The 20,684-nt window shown below is 45.8% G+C and overlaps 1 protein-coding gene across 8 annotated transcripts in view; it reads left to right on the plus strand.

Annotated features, from left to right (window-relative positions):
* The window catches only part of zdhhc1 (zinc finger DHHC-type containing 1), a 134,073-nt gene extending 114,196 nt beyond the window's left edge, over positions 1 to 19,877 (plus strand). For all 8 annotated transcript variants that reach the window (XM_038806819.1, XM_038806824.1, XM_038806822.1 and 5 more), the window contains 3 exons: positions 8,911 to 9,028; positions 11,986 to 12,085; positions 18,551 to 19,877. In XM_038806819.1, the coding sequence (XP_038662747.1) occupies positions 8,911 to 9,028; positions 11,986 to 12,085; positions 18,551 to 19,125 (793 nt within the window). In that variant the 3' untranslated portion in view covers positions 19,126 to 19,877. The remainder of the gene's footprint in view (positions 1 to 8,910; positions 9,029 to 11,985; positions 12,086 to 18,550) is intronic.
* Positions 19,878 to 20,684: the final 807 nt, after the last annotated feature.

Below are 20,684 nucleotides of genomic sequence, written 5' to 3' on the forward strand. Positions count from 1 at the left end.
CCTCTCTCTCTCTCTCTCTCTCTCTCTCTCTCTCTCTCTTCCCCCCCCCCCCCGGGCTGCTGCTGTTATTGGCCAAGATACCTATCTTTGAGCCAGGAAGTCCAGAAAAGGCTGCCACCGTTTATAGAACCCTTGTATTGATCCTCTCAGGGCAAATTTGACCCTTTCCAATTTTACAGCAAACAGCTGCATTTCTGAAACTTGAGTATAAATTATGCATTGTCTTTCAGGAGATGTTGCGTGGCTCCACAAATTATTGATGCATTGCACGACTATAGCATTCAGATGTGGGTTTGTTCCCTGATTTCTCATCTATTATCTTCCCATCTTCTGCTTTTTATTTTGTGGAAAGGTGCAGAATGGGGGCAAGATTTGTTCCTTCAGGAAGGGAGAGTTACATGGAGCTGCTCTTGCTCACCTCTTAGCAATCATTATCATATCAGCATTGATGGAGAGCAGGGAACAAGTTGCTTTCCTGCCACCTCAGCTGAAGATGATGTATAGCATTACAAATTAACCAAATGGAAAGGAAGGAGATGATTTGTGCTAAGAGCACCCCGCTAACTAAAAGCTTAATCAATTCTAGGAATCTAAAAGAATCAAAATATTGATGTGGTTCTGACAAAATAACCGCATTACTTTATTCTAAAACTGCTTTTTCTCAAATTATTTATTCTTTGCTTGTTCCTGCAAATTAGTAGCTATCTTGATGCAAACTTTACAGCTCCCAGCAGAGAGAATTTATCATTAATATCCACCGAATGTAAATGCAATCTTTTAAAAAATATATATTTTATTACAAACATGTATCAAAACAGGTTACAACACATAAACATCCTGGGAAACATACTTCCCAGCAATCAACGATGCAGTCTGTACAAATCCCCCCCCCCCCTCCGTGCGCTGAACAGCTCCTCAAACAGTCACAAACATTCCCCACCTTTTCTCAAACCCCTCTGCAGAGCCCCTTAACTCATATTTTATCGTCTCCAACCGCAGGAAGTTGTGTAGGTCACCCAGCCAAGCCGCTACCCTGGGAGGCGATACCGACCAGCACTCCTTAAAATTCGCCGCTGTGCTTTCAGAGAGGCGAAAGCCACAACATTGGCCTTCCTCCTCTACATGAGCTCCAGCTTCTCTGAAACACCAAATATTGCCACCAAAGGATCCGGGTCAACCTCCTCCCCCACTATTCTGGCTAAGACCGCAAACACTCCCAGCCACAATCTTCCCAATTTTTCGCAATCTCAAAACATGTGTGTAAATGCAATCTTTGGTAAATAAATTGGATGAAGGAGATTACAAGGATAGCATTTTGGAGAATGACAACACTTACACAAAGAAGAATTCTTCTGAGGTTTGGGATTTGGGTAATTGTGAAGGTAAAGTAGAGGGAGATTTGACCCAGTGATTTATGTTGTCATTGGGTAGAAGTGTTTCATTCTTCAATATTGTGGTTGCAAAGATTAAGATTCACTACTCAGTCAAAAATTGAAAGGTAAATGGTAATTTTACATCGGTGGCTGGAATAAGTACTGTAACAAATGGCTCACAGCTTGCTCAAAATATATGTGATGGGCTTCGAACATTCATAATTATCTACTGGTTCGAGATGAAGCAGGAGGCAGATTTACAGTGATTGATTTGAAGTTGAATTGTTAACACCAGTATTTTCCAAACCTTATTCAGTATGTTTTACAGTCTGCAACTGTACTCTAAGACTGGCATTATTGTATAAATCAGAAGTTGGTGCAAGAGAGAAATAAATGGAGAAAGAGAATAAAAGATAAGGTTTGATAGTGGATTAGAACAGCAAAATTTGTGTAAACGTTTCCCAAAGTAATTATTTTGGGTGAAGTTAATGAACAAATCCAAAATTCAATTTAAAAATGAAAGGAAGTTAAATAGGCCGCAGAAAAATACTTTTCACTGTACTTCGGTACATATGCCAATAAATCAAATCAAAATTAAATAGCAAAGTTGAAGTAATTTCTTTACAGCTGGCCAAAAGGAGAGAGAAGTTTGCTGCTGTTCTTGTAGGGTCACATTGCTAAATGCAAATCACTGCCGTAAAAACTTATAATGGGTTAAAAAGTTGTAGACTACAGGAAATATTGCAAATTTCAAATCATTTTTTACCTTAATACAATGGCAAAGTAACGCAGAAACACAAAATGCTGAAAACAGATCTGCCAACATCTGTCGAGAGGATAGCAGTTAATATTTCAGACTGGTTATTTTTCTACAGAACTTTCTGATGATAGATCCTAGACTTGAAATGTTAAATATGTTTCTCTTCGACATAGATGCTGTTGGATCCGCTGAGTATTTCTGGCATTTTTTGACTTTACTATTATTTTTATTTAATATTATTTCTGAGTAAGTCTGATTTGTTAATATGGTCGACATTCAGGTGAAAATCGTGATGCTGGGAAGTTGATTGGCTAAATTGGCACATTTCAATTCTGTGGTGCCCTTCTTTCACTCACATAAACTAGAGAACTTTCGTCTGGCTCCAAACACACATTCTGTCCAAATCCAATTTGCTACATAGCGTAAAAATTGTTCTTTCCTCCCCTCAAATTCTCCTCCTTGGATTTGTATCATCTGACGAGGTTTGACCCTTGATGCACAGTAATAAACAGCTGAACCTATGTGACTAAGTGTCATATTGGGAGGAACAGAGTTCCATTGATGTAAGTGGAAATATTTGAACCCACTCCGAAACTACCACTAACGGGAATTGTTTGCATTCCAATTAATAGAATGATTGATTTCAACAAGTATTTTTGCTTCCTTTGACTGTCTGAGCTCTGGCATGACAGTCAGTTTGAGTTTTCCAGTAGAAATGGGAATTGCTATTTCATGTGAAAGAAAAATATCACAAGGCGCTGACTATTGCAATATGTTTCGCCTCTGGACTTGAGTCCAGCCCAATCTGTGTTGGCTATGAGAGTACAAAACAATTCCTAGTGATGCAACTGTCTAGGCACAAAATTGGTAATCTCACTGCGAAGTTTTATAGAAGGAACATCCAGCTTTTAGGAGCAGAAGACTGGAGACTATTAAAACCACTTAATGGATTGTCTGATGCGTTGAGAATTCAAGCACTGGGTTAAAGTGCAGGCATTTCAGATTCAGATTGTGCAACCTTGCTAGTTTACATTGGGTATGTTTGGCACAATGAATTTATTGGCGATTTACTGCACTGCCTGACATTACCAACATTAGTTAGGTGGTTGGAAAGTGCGAACTCGGGTTAATTGCAGAGGAATCACAAGTTATGGGGCAGCCAACATGACTGGGAAAAACAGAAGAGCTGTAATAAGGATTAAGGAGGCAGCTAGTCAGGACATTATTTGGAATCATTGTTTTATTTACCGTGAAGTGTTGATATCCAAAGGAATTCCATCTGATCTTGAAGTGGTGTAGAAAACAATTGCGGAAGTTATGAATCTCATTAAATGTAGCACAATCAATACCAAGCTTTTTGAGGCTCTGTATTACAATATGGGGCCGGGCACACACACTTATTGTTCCACACAAGTATGTTGGCTGTCAATGGGTCCGCATTTACGAACTGAGGTATGAAATCCATGCTTTCCTCCTTGAGAAATCGTCCCTCTGGCTGAATAGTTTGGTGATGAAACTTGAATGCTAACTATGTCTTACCATGTAGACATCTTTTCAATTCTAAATTAATTGAACCTCAAATTGCAAGGGAAGGCTGATGATTGCTTTTGGCACTGTGAAGAAATAGATCTTTCAAAAGTCATTGAAAGTTTGGCAAGTGAGAGTACAAAGCCAAAATTGCTACATGTTAACCACACTGCTATGACGCATCAAAGAAAATAGCATTAGTAAGGGAACTGTCAATAGGCTTGCAAGCCTTATTCAGTCGCATCTGGATGTGCTCCTCAACAGTTTTTGTTGTTACCTTCCAGAGGAGAAGTTTCAGATTTTGAGAGGGAAGCGGTGGGTGAAAAATCCTTTTGATCCCAGAGTCAATTATTAACTTTCAGCTGACTCCAAATGAAGAGATTGAACTTCTGTGCTTTACCTGTGCCAGCACATTAAAAACACGCCACAAGTCCATGAGGCTGTCAGCATTCTGGAGTAGTATCTCTGAGGAATATTCAGTGCGGAGTAAAACAAGCCTATTTTGTTGCTGTTCCCCTTCACAGTGACTTGCGTGTGCGAGGTTGGAATATCCGTCCTCACAAAGATGAAGACAGGGGATCGGCCCGAAGCTAGCAGGCGGTTGGGGGGGGTCACCCCGAAGCCTGTGTGTGTGGGGGGGGGGGGGGGGGGGAGGAATTTGTTTTCTCGAAGGTCGGGATGCCCTATAAAGATAGTTCCGCAATCTATGTATCCAGGCTTGCTGGCTGTATAAGGCCTTGCACTGTCAGTCATTGCACAACCATGCCTCCGATTTTTTTTTGACAGAGGGCGAGATCTTCCAGCTGATCATGCCTTCCAGCTGATCATGCCTTCCAGCTGATCATGCCTTCCAGCTGATCATGCCTTCCAGCTGATCATGCCTTCCAGCTGATCATGCCAGCGGGATCTTCCGGTCCCGCTGACGACACCGCTGCCGCAGGCTTCCCAGCAGTGTGAGGTGGATTCAGTGGGAAATTCCATTGACAGGGCGTGAATGGAAGATCCAGGCAACAGCCAACGGCGTGCTGCCTCCCACCGCCAAGAAACACGCCGTGGGGTGGCTAGAGAATCTCGTCAGCATATCTGGGCCTGGATTATCCGGTACCCCAGTCGTGTGGTTCTCAGTGTGCCATTCGTTGGTGGGCCATTCGCTGGTGGAGGGATTCTATACTCTTGCCACTCGTCAATGGACTTTCCCATTGAAACCAACCATGCCATCAGGAAACCCACGGGGCGGGGATGGGCTGCCAACAGGAATAGTGAATCCCAATGGCTGGAGAATTCCAGCCCCAATCAGAAAACATAACTGTGTTTCTGGAGAGAAACATGCTGGTTTTCAGTCAGAATCTGACGCTTTCTTATTTTGTTTGGAAAATTCCACCCATGGTGTTTGAAGAGGAGGGGATGGATGGGAAATTGCAAGGGCCAGTGTTTGTTATTTTCAACCTGATGAATTTTACTCCATTGGTGTCCTGTGTTGTCAACCAACTAACAGGCAGGCAAAGAAGTTCAGTGATTAAACAAAATGCTTAATTTCCTCAAACTTATAGACAAATAGTTCAGGAATCCAGCCCTGCTTTCAGACTTTGGTTCGTAGCTTGGAAAGTGGCTGTTATGTTTTTTCTTTACAATGTGATGAGTCCCACAGGCACAAGTGTAGTTATAGTTCTTTCTGGTGTGACAGTAGGTTATCCGTGAATTAAGCCAGTATTGATCCCTAAACTATAGTTGCATTATAGTTTGAGGATGTGGCGAATGGCCCACCAACGAATGGCACACTGAGAACCACACGACTGGGGTACCGGATAATCCAGGCCCAGATATGCTGACGAGATTCTCTAGCCTCCCCACGGCGTGTTTCTTGGCGGCGGAGGATGTTGAGTGTGCAGCTAGTGCATATTAACACATGTCAGGTGCTTGTTCTGATTATGCGCTTAGTTTCATTGAATGCCCCTCCCTCTCCCAAGAAGAGTTTAATAGTATAAGTCACAGCCGTATGTCTTTAAGGGCGTGGTGAAAGTGTCACATTTGTTTAGGCAATTTGCCATACTGCGACATTGTGTATCGCTGAAGAATCAAATTATCAACAATATTCCTTGCTGCAGATGGTGCATGCATAAATCATAAGGTTAGATAATGAAATCCATTCAGTACTGATACTTGAAATTGTAAACTATGCTCTGTGCCCTCCTTCAGCCACTTCCTTTGCATTTCTGGCTCCTTAATGCGGCACAGCCCTCCACTTTGGTCTATTATCTGGCAGCATTGAAGCACCTGCACGTTCTGGCTACAGGAGATGTTTTGGAATATGCCTATCTTCCACCATCTGGTTGTTGACCCTACTGCCAATGGGAACAGTTTCTTCTTACCTACTCTGTTCAGACCGCTCATGGTTTTTTGAGACCCCTATTATGTCTTCTCTCAACCTTCTCAACTCTTAAGGAGAACATCCCAGCTTTTCCAACCTATCCACATAATTGCAGTCCCTCATCTTTTCAGCGCCCTCTCTTACCATTTTTTTCCTTCATAAAGTGTGATGCCTAGAATTGCACACAATTGGTGGGTAGCACAGTGGGTAGCACTGTTGTTTCACAGCTCCAGGATTCCAGGTTCGATTCCCAGCTTGGGTCACTGTGTGGAGTCTGCACGTTCTCCCCGTGTCTGCGTGGGTTTCTTCCGGGAGCTCCGGGTTTCCTCTCACAAGTTCTGAAAGACGTGCTGTTAGGTAATTTCGACATTCTGAATTCTTCCTCTGTATCCCTGACCAGGAGTCGGAATGTGGCGCTAGGGGCTTTTCACAGTAACTTCATTTCAGTGTTAATGTAAGCCTACTTGTGACAAAAAGATTATTATAAATACGCACAGATGTAAAGATTAACATGGATTGCAAAGTACATCTTAAGCTACAATGACCTCATTTACACAAAAAGTCTCTTTCAAGTACACAAGATGACTGTAGCAAAATACACAAAGACTCTGAACCCGCAGTGAATGTTGTGGATTTCTCCTCCGAACTCTTTCTCCAACCCCCCCCAATGATTGTCGTGATAGTTTCCGAACTCTGCTCTCAGACACATGCTTCTCAACTATGCTTTTCCTTAGTGATTTGCAATCCGAAATCCAGACCAGGTTTCTACATTATACCTTTAACCAAAGCTTCCGCTCCACTTTCAACAGCGAATTCAGTCCAGGATTTTACACCAACCCCATTGAGATTTCTTTGTCTTGACTGCTGTGCAAACTGCTCACAATTGCTTTAACTCTTGATTCCCAGTAATAAAATGGCATCAGATGTTTATTTTACCTTTCGAAGGCTGCTGACCCACTTTAAATCTGGTTACTGCAACTGTCTCTTTAACTCCGATCACTTTATTATTCCTTAAACTCTTCAGAATAATACCTTGGTCTCTGTTCACTTAACTCTAAACTTGTTGGACACCTCTTAATTTCTCTAAGTTCCTTAACTAGCTCGGAATCAGATTTCCAGCATCTGTTTTCTTGACCATTACTCCATATATTGGCTTTTCTTCTGGCAAGGCTGAGAGAGATGTTCCCTCTTTAACCTTCTAAAACAAACTGCTTCTAGCAGAACTGTGAGAGCTGCCTTCTCTCTTCAGATCTATGTCCAATTGCTATTACATTAGCTAAATTAAAACTTAAAAGCTTCTCTACCTTACAAAGCCTCAATTGCTAAACAACACCTAGATGCTTATGCCTTTATTTATTCTTTAGTCTAAAGCCCTCGCTAAGCACAACAGTTGGGACTTAACCAACCCCAATGCATGCAAACACCTTTGACCAGCATGAATCTAACTATAGGTTTTACTCTTCCAGGCACAGAAACATTTTAAATTAAACACTTAAAACCATACCTTATTTATACTGTTTACCAATACACATATAAATCCCTTAACACTATCTTTGTTTTCCTAACACTACCCAATAATCTTTTAACAGAACTTGAATTTTAATTCGTTTTTTTTTAAATCTGGAAATAAAAAGCAGGCATCAGTAGAAAAGTCATCACAAAGCTTTAAGATTATCAGGCTCACAATGGGAGCACTGATGTAACAACGATATGAAAGAAGCATTGTCTCCAAATAGATCGATAGGGTCTGTGACAATAAAAATCTAATACGCAACTTGATAATCTGTGCAACTGAATCAGGTTGACGTTCAGTTAAATAGGAAGTAAGCTATAGGTTTAACTGTGATATTTGTCACTTTGATTCAGTTTCAGGTCTGAGATCGATGGTATAAAATGTCTGCAATTAGCTAGCATTGTATCTACATTCTGGTGTCACAAGTTCCAAACCTAACAAACAAATTATTTAAAATATTGTAGGCAAATATTAATAATATCAAGAACCATAATGCCAGGGCAGCACGGTGGCACAGTGGTCGCACTGCAGCCTCACGGTGCCACGGTCCCAGGTTCGATCCCGGCTCTGGGTCACTGTCCGTGTGGAGTTTGCACATTCTCCCCATGTTTTTGTGGGTTTTGCCCCCACAACCCAAAGTTGTGCAAGGTAGGTGGATTGAACATGCTAAATTGCTCCTTAATTGGAAAAAATGAATTGGGTGCTCTAAATTTAAAAAAAACCCCATAATGCCTATATTTGAATTGTTTATGATTTTTAAAATACGTGTTGTAGAAAACAATCCATCATGGCTATCCTAAAATCCAGAAAATTTGGGGGGCATCTTTGTGTGGTGAATTGAACCATCCCCAGGTTGGAAACCAGTCTAGCTTGAATACGATGCAAGTTTCTTTTTACTGCTATGATTTGAATAGACTTTGAAACATAATGACGTGGACGACTTGTGTTTTGTATAAACATCTTTAATGCATTTTGACCAGTGTCAGCAGCAGTGGAATTGTGATATGACGGGGTGTATGGATCATGATTAGGCCATCATTTTCTAGCTGATCTTTATCCAACAACTACATGCAACGCAATTCCTGCAGAGCACGTACATACCAATTGGAGAAAGGATGCTGACCATTGCTTCTTCCTTCCTAGCGAGAGACACTGTGTTGCATTGTAACCAAGTATATAAGCAGTTTCGGGACTGAATGTGACTATTTCCAGCTTTGTACAAATCATTACCTCACCACACGGTGGATTTAACCATCATAATTCTCCTTGCTAGTGTGAAAGATAGTACTTTTATGCCTGAAGCTTACAGAGTCTAGGCAATACTATTAACAAAATATTTCCATTCTAACTGTTTTCTGTTTCATTTTAGAGGACGAGAGCATTATCAAAATGGTGATATGAAATTATCCAGCAGTAAGCTGGAGGATGATTCTTTGCCTACAATTTCTTCTCATCTTCAGCAAGCCACGATAAAGAAGACTTTGCAGGTAAAGGAGCTTGATGTACAAAATTATTTTAAAAAACATGTATTTAAGAATTCAGATGTGACTGAAACACTTGATTTCCAAACTGAAGGTACTACTTTTAAGCTATTAATCGATAGGACAAGTCAAATTAGACATGCATAGGAATATCAATAATCAATATTTAATCAGTTAATGATCTTAGCTGCAGGGGCTAAGTAAAAGTGAGTATTTGATTTGGAGTAAGGAAAACTAACTCTACACAATTTGATTAGTCAAGTCATATGAAACCTGTTCTTATTTATTCGTGGGATGTGAGTATCATTGGCAAGGCCTATCCCTAATCGTCATTGAGAGGTGTTGGTAAACTGCCTCCTTGAGCTGCTGCAGTCCATTTGGTCAAGAGCTGTTAGGGAGAGAGTTCCAGGATTTTGTCCCAGCGACAGTAAAGGAATGATGATATGGCTCCAAGTCAGGATGGTGTGTGACTTGCAAGGGAACTTTCAGATGATGCTATTCCTGTGCTTCAGATGTGGAGATGGGGGAGATTTGATGATTTAGCCTGGGGAATTGTGAAGTTTCTGGACACAAGAAGCCTGAGAATTGTTTTGTTGGGCTCCAAGTTAAGCAATTAATGCTTTTCCTACATCTCGATAGCAGAACGTAACAGAATTACATATCGTAATCACAATCAAAATGGCATCCTCCCATCTCATAATTCTGTTTTTTGAATAGTGGTGGTCACCTCTACATTAAATGTTGTCTATATGGCTCAGGAGTCTCACTTTGGCATGGCAGACTCTGCCCCATTTGCTGCAGAGGAAAACTGTGGGCTGAGCAGGTGCAGGATTCATGGGCCTCTGTTTTCTCTCTGCCTTCTTGGCCAACTTAGCTCTTAATTTCTGCTCACTTCTGCCAATGCATTTCTAAACAGTCAGGCTCCAGAGTTCGTGGCCATCAACAGCTTTCTCCTAGTTGTCAGTGTCAATGTCTGCCATCTTCATATCTCACTTGCAGATATCCTTGTAGCTGAGATATGGATACCCAGTAAATCATGTCCCAGCTTCACCAGGTTGACGCCTCATTTTTAGGTATGCCTGCTGTTATCCCTGACATGTCCTCCTGCGCTATTCGTCAAACCAAGGTTGATCCCTTGGTTTGATGGTAATAGTAGAAAGGGGGATATGCCGAGCAATGGGGTTGCAGATTGATTAGACCATACCTTGAATAGTATTCAATCACAATGATAATTCAATTAAACATCAGTGATGTTAAAAACTGAAACTATGTCCACAATATATGATTGATTCTGCATCCAAGCAACATACTCATGTGTACCATACTGACTTGTACTAAGTATTCCGGAAGAGACCTGTGCCACGTTGTTTCTTGCATCAAGTAGTATAATTGAGGATTTGAATAAGATTAGCTTGGAGTATATTTGTTCTAGCTTGGTAATGATGTTTGAGATAATATGCTGCGCAACAACAATGTAACAGACTCTGTAGCAACCATAATTATTTTATCAATCACTCACTGTTCTATTATCTTTCTTATTTCAACAGTATAAGGGGCTGTTTAGCTCACTGGGCTAAATCTTGAAAGCAGACCAAGGCAAGCCAGCAGCACGGTTCGATTCCCGTAACAGCCTCCCCGAACAGGCGCTGGAATGTGGCGACTAGGGGCTTTTCACAGTAACTTCATTTGAAGCCTACTTGTGACAATAAGCGATTTTCATTTCATTTTTCATGTTTATTTTGGTTGGGATGGGGAGGTTGACGAAGGTGGCTGGTTGGATTTAGGCTTTTTGTGAATATTTGGAAGCTAATGGTAAGCAACAAAATATTTGTTCAGCCAGTATCCATGAACCGGCTGCTTTCCTGCACCATTATAACTGGAGGGTGATGTGCCCAATGCTGTACGGTTCAAGACCAATAAATGGACCTGTTACTTATACATCACAGGAATTATTGAAATGACTTCAGTTTGGCTTGGTGGTTCAAAAAAGTTTTTTTTTTTTTAAGTAGGCCTGAAATGGTTTTTAAAGAAAATGTAAGTTTGAGTTTTACATGTGAGCAGCACTTTCCCATTTCTAACTGCAGTGCAGGTTGAGGTTCCCTTACCCGCAATTCAAAAAATTCCGAAATTGGCAATTTCTTTTGAGCGCCGACATGATGTCATGAGTGGGAAATCCCACAAGGCTCCTGGGCGATGTGCAGTTCCCAACATAATTCGCACATGCACAATTCCCAATGTTCCGCACATGTGCAGTTCCCAACACACACCGCACATGTGCAGTTCCCAACGCATGCCACACATGTGCAGTTCCCAACATTTGCTGCCCATGTGCAGTTCCCAACGCATGCTGCAAATGCACAGTTCCCAATGCTCTGCCCATGTGTAGTTCCCAACACACACCGCACATGTGTAGTTCCCAACGCATGTCACACATGCGCAGTTCCCAACACGTTGCACATATGCAGTTCCCAACGCATGCTGCATATGCGCAGTTCCCAGTGTTCCGCGCATGTGCAATTCCCAACACACACCGCACATGTGCAGTTCTCAACGCATGCCACACATGCGCAGTTCCCAACACGTGCCACACATACGCAGTTCCCAACGCATGCCACATATGTGCAGTTCCCAATGTTCTGTGCATGTGCAATTCCCAACATGCACCGCACATGCGCAGTTCCCAATGCATTCCGCATATGCGCAGTTCCCATGTTCCACGCATGTGCAGTTCCCAACATGCACCGCACGGCACAGTTCCCAACGCATGCCACACATGCGCAATTCCCAAATCACTGCACATGTGCAGTATATTCCGAAGTCCGAAAAATTCCAAAATCCAATACATCCTCAGCTCCAAGCATTTCGGATAAGGGATTTTCAACCTGTGTATATATCTCCCTTGAACATCTTTTTAATTGAATTAATAACATAGGTAACTGTTGATAATATTTCTTTAATTAAAGAAAAAGAAGAGCGTACGCAAAGTTCCTGCAGACATAATGAATGACAAATCATCAACCAGCACCATTAAACTACCATCAGTTCCTCCTCTATCAGAACCAGGTAAGGATTAGTTTGTAAGTGAAATGAAAATTATGACAAAAACTTTGTGCTTTATCATGTGTACCTCTCAAATAAATGTAAGGATTTGTGAACTATTGGACATTCCCAATAGCCCAACTTTCTAAACTTTAATATTTATTATAATTTGAAGTTAGTTAATATCAGAAAGGCCATTAGTGTCAACATCTCACAATGAAATTCATATAAATGTTGTGATTTGTTATAATTAATACAGATACCTAACCCATTATATTTCATACAGAATTGGGTGTTCTACATTAACCTTTGTGCACCGGGATGACCTTTAAAAAGGGTGCCCAATCCTTAAAAAAAAACCAATGTTGCTAGCAGGGTGTGCTCAATCAGAGACACCAGCGTGACGTAGTTGGACTCGCCCCTTGAACTTGTATACACTAGTATACACTAAGTTCCTTGAAATACGGCGACAATGCCACCGTTGGTGCCCGTGGCTTCAATGTCGCTTTTTCCACCTGCTGCCATACTGTTGAGGAACAAAAAAGTATAAGTTCACAAGAGTGAGGGTACAAAGAGGCTCACCAGGATGTTGCCAGGAAAATTGCAGCAATAAGGAAAGCTGGGGTATTTTCCTTGAAACAGAGACAGTTGAATTGATTGATATGCACAGGTTGTGAGGGGCCTGGATAGAGTGGATGGGAAGGACCGATTTCCCTTAGCAGAGGGGGCATAGATCTAAGATGATTGGTGAAGGAATAGTGGGTGGGATAAGGAAATATTTTTTCACCTAGACAATGGGTAGGGTATGGAACTCACTGCCTAAAAGGCAGAAATCCTCAACTAATTTAAAACATGTCTGTATATGCACCTGAACTTCTGTGACCTCCAGGGCAACAGACCAATTGCTGCAAAATGGGATTAGTCAGGGGTGCTCAGTTTTGGCGAGTGCAGACATGATGAGCCATTGTTGCCTACTTCTGTGCCATTAATTTTTCTACATGTTCTAAATATCTGGCAAGGAGGAATGTGGGGAGAGAGTAGAAGGAGTGGCAGCGTGTGAATTGCTCTTTTGGAGAGTCAGCATGGACACTGTGGACGGACTTGCCGCCCTCTGTGCTGGAGCTATTCTATGATTCCATATTCAAGGACTTTCTGGATGCTGAGATAGGCAGAGCCAGTGAGGGGAAACCCTCATTCTTGGTTGTCTCAATTTTGTTATCAATTAGTGATCCCATTCAGTTGCATCTATAATGCTGAACTCAATAGAGACTGCAAAGAGGGTTAATAGAAATGTGTTCCTTTTGTGTTCGCTTCTAGTATAGGTGACATCAAGAAGATATTTAGGCCAGCTCTCTTGGGTCTGTGGTTGGTTCTGTAGTGTAGTTGAGAATGGGTATTGTTAGCATTCCATAAAGACCGATAACATTTAAAAAGAGATATGAATTTCCCAGTGATCAACACAAAGAATTGCATGACAAAATTTCAGCATTTTAAGGCTTTTACTATAACAAACAAACTAAAACCAACATTGGCTAACATTACCCGGTAGGCAACCAATAAAAAAACCATAGAAATGTACTCCCCATTAATTTATACATTACCCTGCACTCTCAGCAGAGATGTAGTTGTGTATATAATGTTGCCAAGCACATCCTGGATTGGGATAGGCCGTCCCGGGGGGCTGCTTGAATCCCGCCCCCGCTATCAGCCGCCGTATTCTCCAGCCGGCGAAAACTCCTGCAGACGGGAATCGAGCCAGGCAGAATTGCGAGAATCAGCGCAACGCGATGTGCCCCGGGGCTGCTTCAAATCTCCGGCACGGATGGGCCGAAGTGCGGTCATGCCGGCGTAAATTAAACATGCTGGCTGACATTAGCGAGTGAAGCGGTAGGGGTCAGCGTATGGCGGCCACTGGAGAGGCGTTATGGGGTGGGGGGGGTCGTGGGTGCCGGTGGAGGGTTCTCCCCAAGGCTGAGGGTGCGTGCTGGTGATCGGGGTCAGTGCCAGAGGTGCGGGTGGAGGGTTGGGGTGGGGAGGGGATGGGGGGTTCCGGGGATGGGGATGCCGTGGGGAGGGGGGGTGGGTTGCCTCGCCAGGTGCCATCTGGCAACAGTGGCAACCATGCAGCCCATGGCACCACCCGGTTGCAGAGGGGGGTGTGGGCAATGATGACATGTCGTCTACCCCCACCCCCTGCAGACCATTATGTTTCGGCATCACCCAGTGATGTTGGCAGCCGTGGCGGGAGCCGCCCTTCTACATGTTGCCCTATGTGAGCTGGAGCAGGAGCGTGCCAGTGAGGCGGCAGAGGCTGCCGCAGAGGTGCGTGCCGCAGAGGGGCAGGTGGCAGCCGCCCAAGCTGGAGAGCCGCCCGCCTGACAGGAGGAGATAGTGGTGGTGCCAAGGTGATGGAGGCGCCCGATGAGGCCCCGTGTGTACCGGCGTCGCTCGTCGTACCAGGACCACACGGACCGGGCATGCAGGAGGAGACTCAGGACGAGCTGGGAAACCGTCGTCCATATCTGCCATCTCATGGCACACCTGGCACCGCATGGCTCTGAACTTCTACGCGACAGGGTCATTCCAGTTGCTGAGTGGGGACCTGTCCGGCATCTCCCCGGCATTGGTGCACCGGTGCATCCGTGCAGTGACTGACTCCCTGTACGACATCGCAGACCGCTATATTCAGTTCCCTGTGCACCATGCCCACCGGGATGCCCGGGCAGCAGGCTTCGGTACCATGGCCAGGGTACCCATAGTCCAGGGGGCGATCGATGGGATGCAAGTCGCCATGCGGCCACCAGCGGATAATAGGGCGGTGTTCACGAACAGGAAGGGGACCTATTCCATGAATGTGCAAGTGGTCTGTGACTGGGTGAAGATCATGCATGTCTGCTCCCGGTACCCGGGCAGTGTGCATGGCTCGTTCATATTGGCACAATCGTTCATCCCCGCCATGTACAAAGGAACACCCCCGTTGTGGTCATGGCTGATAACACCTATACGGAGGCCACAGACTGGCGCGGCAACCCGCTACAATGATGCCCATGCAGCGACCAGCGGTGTGGTTGAGAAGTGTTTTGGGCTGCTGAAAATGCGCTTCAGGTGTCTGGACCGCTCTGGTGGGGCCCTCCAGTACCCGTCGGAGAGGGTCGGATGCATCGTTGTGGTCTGCTGCGTCCTGCACAACATAGCCCAGCAGAGGGGCGATGTGTTGGAGGCAGAGGAGTGGGGGGCAGGAGCAGCAGGACGAGGCACAGTCCTCCCCAGATGAGGAGGATGGGGGCAGTGGTCAGGACTGACGGGCTGGACGTGGACGGAAGGCTGCTCACCGTTACCGGTTGGGCCAGCGGGCCCGGGACGGGTTGATAGCCGCACGGTTCACAGACTAGGAGGGTGTGGGAATCGCCGAGTATGGGCAGGGACAGCACAGTACGGCAGCAGCCCACCACCCTCACCCCACCAACCACCTTCACCCCACCCACCACCGCATCACCTGCATGCACACCACCCCACCATTGCACATCCACCTACGGCACAACGGGCCGGGCTCACACGGTCTCCAGTGGAAGCGGGTCTATTGGATGGCATGGAGATGATGACGACCCGCTCTGCGATGGGCTCCGGGCTCTACATCATTGGACAATGTCTGACTCACGGCCACAGTACCACCCTCCACCCGGACCGTCCCTGCATGCGGCCGTAACACTGCAGCGCACGGTCCCATCGTCTGCCCGGGTGGATAGCGAGGGCCACAAGGGAAGGGGGAGCACACTCACCTGAGCTCGACGTCCTATCACTCCTCGCACACAGACTGCCGCTCACCTCACACCCCACCCCCAGCATGCATCAGACAAGAGTACAGAGGCAGCTTCTGTAGGTGTGAAAGTGATTTTAATGACAAACAGTTCATACATGTGCCATAGCCCCTATAACTAGTCTGTACCCTGCACACGTACCAGCTTACTCGTGTGTCTAATTTTTTGACCTTTTTTGACCTACGTCTAGGTGGTTCCCCAGACAGTACAGCAGAACTGGAGGCGGACTCCTGTGATTTCTGCCCTGTGACTAGGGACCCTTTGGCGGCCGTTTCCTGGGGCGTTCCGGCCTGGATGGGCCAGGCTGTGGCTTGGGCAACTGGGATTGCGAGCTGCCAGCTTGTCCTGCCCGTTGCCCACCAGATGCACCTGGGACGGAAGGGGGGGGGGGTCTGAGGTGTCGCGGGGTTCCTGGACCTCCCCTGCAGGGGGTCCCGGAATGGACCCCAGCACTTTCTCCTCCCTCGAGGTGCCCGATGGCCCCCAGGCCTCTCCATGGGTCGGGGGTGTGAACGGATCCAGCACCCGAGGCACCTCCGGCACCTGGCACTGCCAGTCCTGGAGGCCCGTCCTGGTATCAGCAAGTTTGCAGCCATGGAGCTCAGGAAGTTGGCCATCCCTGTCTGTGCCTGGGCGACACTGGCCAGCACATGGGCAATGGCACCGATGCCCTCAGCAATGGCCTGCTGGGACTGTGCCATGGCCTGCTGAGACTGGGCCACGGTGTTGAGCGCCTCTGCGATCTGCAGCTGGCTCTGGCTCATGGCTGTCTATGAGAGGGCAGCCACGCCCTGGCCCATGGACGCCGCCTGCACGGAAAGCCCCAGGTCTTGCATACTGCTCCCCATGTCTGACACCGTCGCACTCATTGCCTCCATTGTGGACGCCACCCTGTGCGGTTTTGGCCTGGGTGACCGGCACCACTGGACTCCTCCACCTGCAGCTGCTGCAAGCCGGCCATCACCCCCTTCGATCATCCCTGGGTCCGTGACTGCATCGGGTCTATGGGTGGGTGTGGTAACTCCAGGAATCTGGGACCCATCTGGGCGGCAGATGGTTGCTGGGGCCGGGCTGCCCTCCGACCGTCCAGCTCCTCGGCTGCTACTACCTCCACCTGCTGTACCAGAGCGGCTGTGTTGTGCGCACCAGTTAGTGTACCAGAAGCCGCATCGCTAAAGTGTCCAACCGAGTTCAGTGTCTCTGCGATGGTGGAGGGTGTAGAAGATAACGGTGGTGTAATGTCGAGGTCCTCATCGGACCCGGAGTCCCCTGGGGTGGTGTTTTCTGTCCGTCCGTCCCCTGTGTATGGGTGTCCTGGGTGGTTGTGTCCTGTGTATGGGTGTCCTGGGTGGTTGTGTCCTGTGTATGGGTGTCCTGGGTGGTTGTGTCCTGTGTATGGGTGTCCTGGGTGGTTGTGTCCTGTGTATGGGTGTCCTGGGTGGTTGTGTCCTGTGTATGGGTGTCCTGGGTGGTTGTGTCCTGTGTGTGGTTGTGTCCTGTGTGTCAGTGTCCTGGGTCGACTAGGACGGGAGCCTGTTGGTGTGGCTGCTCCCCCCGTTGCTGGGTGTGGCCCTATGGCGTCGCCGCACTGGCGCTAGATGGGTGCGGAGTACGCTTGACCGTCCGGGTCTATCCCTGGCTCATGGGCGCCCTGGCACTGGGATAAGGGCATCGTATGCCTGATGGCCCAGGTCGTTCCATGTCCTGTGGGCAGCCTGGCACATCCTGGGGGCGGTATGCATCTGCAGGGATGGATGGCTCGACTTTTGGTCCTGCAATATACAATACAGCATGCATGGTTAGAGGGGGGGAAGGGGGGGGGTGGGGGGGTGGGGGGGGGGGGGGGGGGCAGGCAGGCAGTGGGAGGTCTCACTTGATGCTGTTCACCCGATCTCTGCATCCGCCTGCAAGGTCCAGGGGACTCCCTTCATGAATGGTGAGGGGGCGCAATTCTGGTGGACCACCTCCGGTCCTCTTGTGCTCCCGGTAGTTATGGACGCGCTTCTCCTGTGGGGTGGGGGGAGAAAGAGAGAAGGGTGACAGAGACAAAGGGCAACAGTGTTAGGTGGATATTTACTTGCAGACCAGCGGTTGTGTGTATGTTGGCATTGGTTCACACCCATCCTGCCAATGCAGCCTGCATGGGTAGGTGCAGCCACGCTGTGCGGCGGGAGGCCATTTTGCCGCGTCTCCAGCGGTGGCATCTTTTGTGCTGCGACGCCGTGTGGCATCAATGACGGCGCGTGCGTCTGTGACAAGTGACGCCGTCACAATTGGCGTCACGCCTCTGCTAGCCCCTTCCGGGTCGGAGGTTTCTGGAACTTCCGGTTGGCCCAACGCCGGAGTGGTTCGCCCCGTTCTTAGCACCGGCATCGGGCCATCCCGTCGATTGCGGGAGAATCCCGCCCAGGAATCTCATGAGCCTGACCAGGAAATAACAAAACAGATTTAAGACTGAGCTGGAACATGAGCATGTTCCACAGTTTCTAAATGACCATACCGTGCCCAAACCTGAATATTATTTTTTTTAATTCAAATTTTCATATCCTTAACTATGCAGTTGTGTAGTATTTTAACAACTACCTTAATAAGTATAGTTTCACTAAAGAATTCCTCTAATGACTAGTATTACTCTAATTATGTAACTCCACTTCTGTGCTCCATCCCACAGATCTTGCCGCTGCTTTCCAGAGTTCGATGATTCCTATCCCAGCTTTCCCACCAAGAGCTACTCTACCTCCCTTAATGCTAAATGGTGGTAACCATGTGCAGGCCGCAGGCCCTCCAGCTGAGTATCACTCTGATTCTGCAGAGTCCATGGATGAAATCCCTGTGATCCAGACAAGACTTGGCAGTGCAGCAATGGTCGACTACAGCAACACAATCCTTCACAGCACAATGGGCAATCTTGGAAGTTCCCTTCAGAGTCTGATTCCCAAACCACAGCACCATGGCGAAGGACCAAAGCCATTCTCTTCAGTGCAACCAAACATTAGGAAGAGCTCGAAAAAACTTTCAAGCTTGGATCCAAAAGTTGAACTGGTTCAGAAGGTTACACCTGTGTATGTTAGTCGGAGCAGTGGTGAATTCCCACTACCAGAACTATTGCAAAGCCCTCGAGCTAAAATAGACCATTCTGAGGCTGGAAAACGGAGGCTATCCAGTAAAAAGTACCCAGATTTGCCTGTGTTCTTTCTCCATACCAGGGATAACTTCGACACAAGAGCAAACACAACATCGGCTTGAATTTTAGGACCTAATTTACTGAAATGCTCAATTGCTTTCAACACATAATTATTAAATCTGGATTCCTAGCCATCATTCAATTTTGGGGTAGGAAGAAAGTGAATCAGTTGGAAGCCACAAGAAGTGGCGCATGATGCTACCTGTCTCTATCTAGAGATCATCCATTGTGGCCTAACCTTTGGCACATCATTGGGATTTGAACATTTAATCAGTATTTTTTTCCTTTTTTATATATACATATATAAATGAGGGTTGATGTTCTGTGAAAATATCCCTCTTACAGAGGTTTTAGTATATTTTTGGTTTGTTATTTTTATAAAAATTCCTTTTGGCACTCAATATAAATCATTAGGCCAATCCAGAAATGAAACTATGTTTCTCAGGGACAGTTTCAATGCTATGTTTTGGACATATAACATCAACTTTTTAAAAATTCTGGTTACCATCCAATTTATGTAACATAGTGTGATGGAAGGCTGTAACAAACTGGAAAAACCTTTCTAGACTTATAATTTAATGGAGATCCTTTAAATACATTTCCTGGAAATATAATATTTGCTTTGTGTGGCCTTAAAATTCCTTTACAGGTAGTCTGACATTAACCTTTTATTGTGTCCAGTTTGTTAAAATGTTACTCAATGGTTTATACTCTTAAGTGCCAATCACCCTATAGATGTAATTTCTGTTTAACCTTTTCAAGACGGCAGTACTATTTCTGTACTGAAATAAAGCATTTTAAGTTTTTAACTTAACAGTTTTTAAATGTTTATTCAGATATTACTATGGGATATCTGCATCACTAAAATGCAGTATTGCAGATTTTTACAACATGGATTGCACCTACCTTGTTCCTCTGTGCTTTCCACTGTGTGTGAAATTAATTGTTGAGAAGACTGAAGCAATTGTCTTCAGTCCTTCCATAAATCCTAGCCACAAGTCTGTCCCGCTCCCTGGCAACTGCCCGAGATTAAGCCAGACTGTTCATAACCTTGACGTCCTATTTGACTCTGAGCTGAGTTTCTGACTCCATATCCATCGCCAAGACTGACTACTTTCGTTTCCATAAGGTCACCAGTCTCCGCTGCTCCCTCATCTCATCTACTGCAGCAGCCCTGAAAGCTCTCATTTTAACTTCAAACATTCACTGTTCTCCTGGCCGACCTCCCACTTTGCACCTGCCATTAACTTAAGCTTATCCAAAACTCTGCTGCCTCTTTCCTAACACATACAATGTCTCATTTCCCCATCACCCAAATGCTAACTGACCTAAGTTGGCTGCCCAGCTGACAAATCTTCATCTTAAAATACTTCAATTTCAAATCTCTCCATGGCTTTGTCCCCCTCCATCCCTGCAGTCTCCTCCATCCTGACAACTTTCGCTGTTTCTGTGGTCCTCCAATTCCGCCCTCTTTCACATCACTCCACCATTGCTTGCCATGCCTTTATCTACATAGGCACTAAGCTCTGGAATTCCCTCCCTAATTCTCTCCATCTTGCTTTCTTCCTTTAAGAAACTCCTTAAAAACTACCTCTTTTTAACCAAGCTTTTGGATACCTGT

This window comes from Scyliorhinus canicula, chromosome 9 (genome assembly GCF_902713615.1).
Source record: "Scyliorhinus canicula chromosome 9, sScyCan1.1, whole genome shotgun sequence".
Taxonomy (NCBI): domain Eukaryota; kingdom Metazoa; phylum Chordata; class Chondrichthyes; order Carcharhiniformes; family Scyliorhinidae; genus Scyliorhinus; species Scyliorhinus canicula.